This window comes from Antrostomus carolinensis, unplaced genomic scaffold (genome assembly GCF_000700745.2).
Source record: "Antrostomus carolinensis isolate BGI_N321 unplaced genomic scaffold, ASM70074v2 scaffold39484, whole genome shotgun sequence".
Lineage (NCBI taxonomy): Eukaryota > Metazoa > Chordata > Aves > Caprimulgiformes > Caprimulgidae > Antrostomus > Antrostomus carolinensis.
In genome coordinates this window covers 1-2,079 of record NW_010309406.1, presented here as the reverse complement: position 1 = coordinate 2,079, position 2,079 = coordinate 1, and the positions used below count along the sequence as shown (strand labels likewise).

General features: G+C 48.7%; 1 protein-coding gene across 1 annotated transcript; it reads right to left on the bottom strand.

Annotated features, from left to right (window-relative positions):
* Positions 1 to 993: 993 nt before the first annotated feature.
* Positions 994 to 1,984, bottom strand: LOC104523506 (brain-specific homeobox/POU domain protein 3). The gene has a single exon (XM_010166108.2). The coding sequence runs from the start codon at positions 1,847 to 1,849 to the stop codon at positions 1,067 to 1,069; it is 783 nt and encodes a 260-aa protein (XP_010164410.1). The 5' UTR covers positions 1,850 to 1,984; the 3' UTR covers positions 994 to 1,066.
* Positions 1,985 to 2,079: the final 95 nt, after the last annotated feature.

The following is a 2,079-nucleotide window of genomic DNA, read 5'->3' as shown; positions in this document are numbered from 1 at the left end:
TGTCGAAGCGTCGGAGTTTGTTTGTTTTTTTTACAATGAAATCATACAGATATCGAAGAGTTGGAGTGAAACCAAAGCAAAAGAAATCTCCATTTTCCCCGAACAAACCGCGATTCCAGGGACGTGCCAAATTTTTTTTTCTTTTTCTTTTTTTTTTTTTTTTAAATTCTTTTCTTTTTAAAAATTATTTTCTCTATTTTTAAAAATTCTTTTCTCTTTTTTTTAACTCTTTTCTCTCTTTTTAAAATTCTTTTCTCTCTTTTTTAATTCTTTTCTCTCTCATTTTCTTTTAAACCCTTTTAAATTTTTTTCTCTCCTTTTTGTTTGTTTTGTTTTGTTTTTTTTTTTAAATTTAGCCGATGAGGTAGAAACAGAAACGTTATTGCAAAAATAAAAATAAATGCAAGGGATTTGCTGGGGACAGGGGAGAGCAAACAAAACCATGCGAGTGCGTGTGTGTGCCAGGGGGTGTGGGGGGACCCCGGCAGCAGGCTCAGGGAGCACAGGCCGGCACCTCCGTATTTACAGCTGTCCGGGGTGTTTTCTTTCTTAGTTTAGTTTAGTTTATTTTTAATTTTTGAATTTATTTTTTAAAAGAAGAGGACGGGGCACCGAGGAGCGTGCGGTGTCACAGCCCCCGCCGAGAGGCTGCAATAAAAACCCACCAAGTTCTCGCTGCTGCTGCTCCCCTAACTCCGGACACCCCGAAACTTCCCCCTCGACATTGCCATTTATTTTTTTTCCTTTTTCACCATCTTTTTTTTCCAGTTTTCTCTACAAAAGCAGTCTGTACCAGTCATAACATTTTACCCGGGGGGGGTGAGGAGCAGGCACCAAACTGTTCGCTTCACTTTGGGTGGGTTTCCCTTTTTTAGGTTGATTTTTCTTATTTTTTTTTCCCCCCACCCATTTTTTTTTTTTTTAAACAAACAAACAACCAAAAAAAAAAAAAAAAAAAAACATTTTTTTTTTGCTCATTTTAGAGGGGGCTGGGGAGCCAGGACCACAGTGGGTCAATTAAGGGGGGGCAGGGACTCTCCCCCAAGTGCCCTCCCAGCCCCTTTCTTCAGTAGGTGGCAGAAAATTTCATCCTTTTCTGCTTCTGTCTCTGATTGCAAAACCAAACCCGCACCACGTTCTTCTTCAAGTCTAACTTCTCGGCGATGGCGGCGATTTTCTCCGAGGAGGGTCGAGGCTGCACGGCGAAATAAGCCTCCAGAGATCGCTTTTCGGGGGCAGCGATGGAGGTGCGCTTGCGTTTCTTGTCACCCCCCGTGTAGATCTCAGGTTTGGTCATTTTCTCCCTCTGAGCCCTCTCAGCCTCCTCCAACCAAGCTTCTAGGATGGGCTTGAGGGCCACCATGTTGTTGTGGGATAAGGTGAGGGACTCAAACCTGCAGATTGTGCTTTGGCTAAGGCAGCCCACCCCTGGGATCTTCAGGTTGGCCAACGCGGAGCCTACGTCCGCCTGGGTCACCCCCAGCTTGATCCTTCGCTGCTTGAACCTCTCGGCGAAGGACTCCAGCTCCCGGGGGTCTGTCTCCGTCTCGGGGCCGGAGATGACAGCGTGGGAAGCGAGACCATGGGGGTGGGACATGTTCATAGACTGGGAGTGGTGGGCCATGTGGTTGATGGCCGACATGTGGGAATGAGGGTGAGAAGGTGTGGAGCCCACATCTGGGCCCGGCACTCCTCCGAGAGGGAGAGCAGAGTTGAGGTGGTCCAGCAGCTCGCCATCCAGACCCTGGGAGGGCTGGTGGTGGTGGTGGTGGGGATGGTGAGTGGTCAGCACGGACGGGTGGTGCAGGTGGACGGAGGACGAGGTAGGAGTGCAGGACACGCTGCTCATGGTGTGGTAGGTGGCATCAGGCTTGAAGGGATGAGTTTTCTGCGACACGATATCCACAGCGGCCAGAGCCTCGGCGCCCCGCAGCAAGGTCTCGTCAAAGCCCGCAAAGATGTTACCCTGGATCTGGATGGGGTTGGGAGGAGGTGGTGGCAGGGGGAGAAAATGGGACCAAAAACAAACCAAAAGAGCAGGAGAGGATTAGAAGGAAAGCAGCGTCACAGAGATCCTGC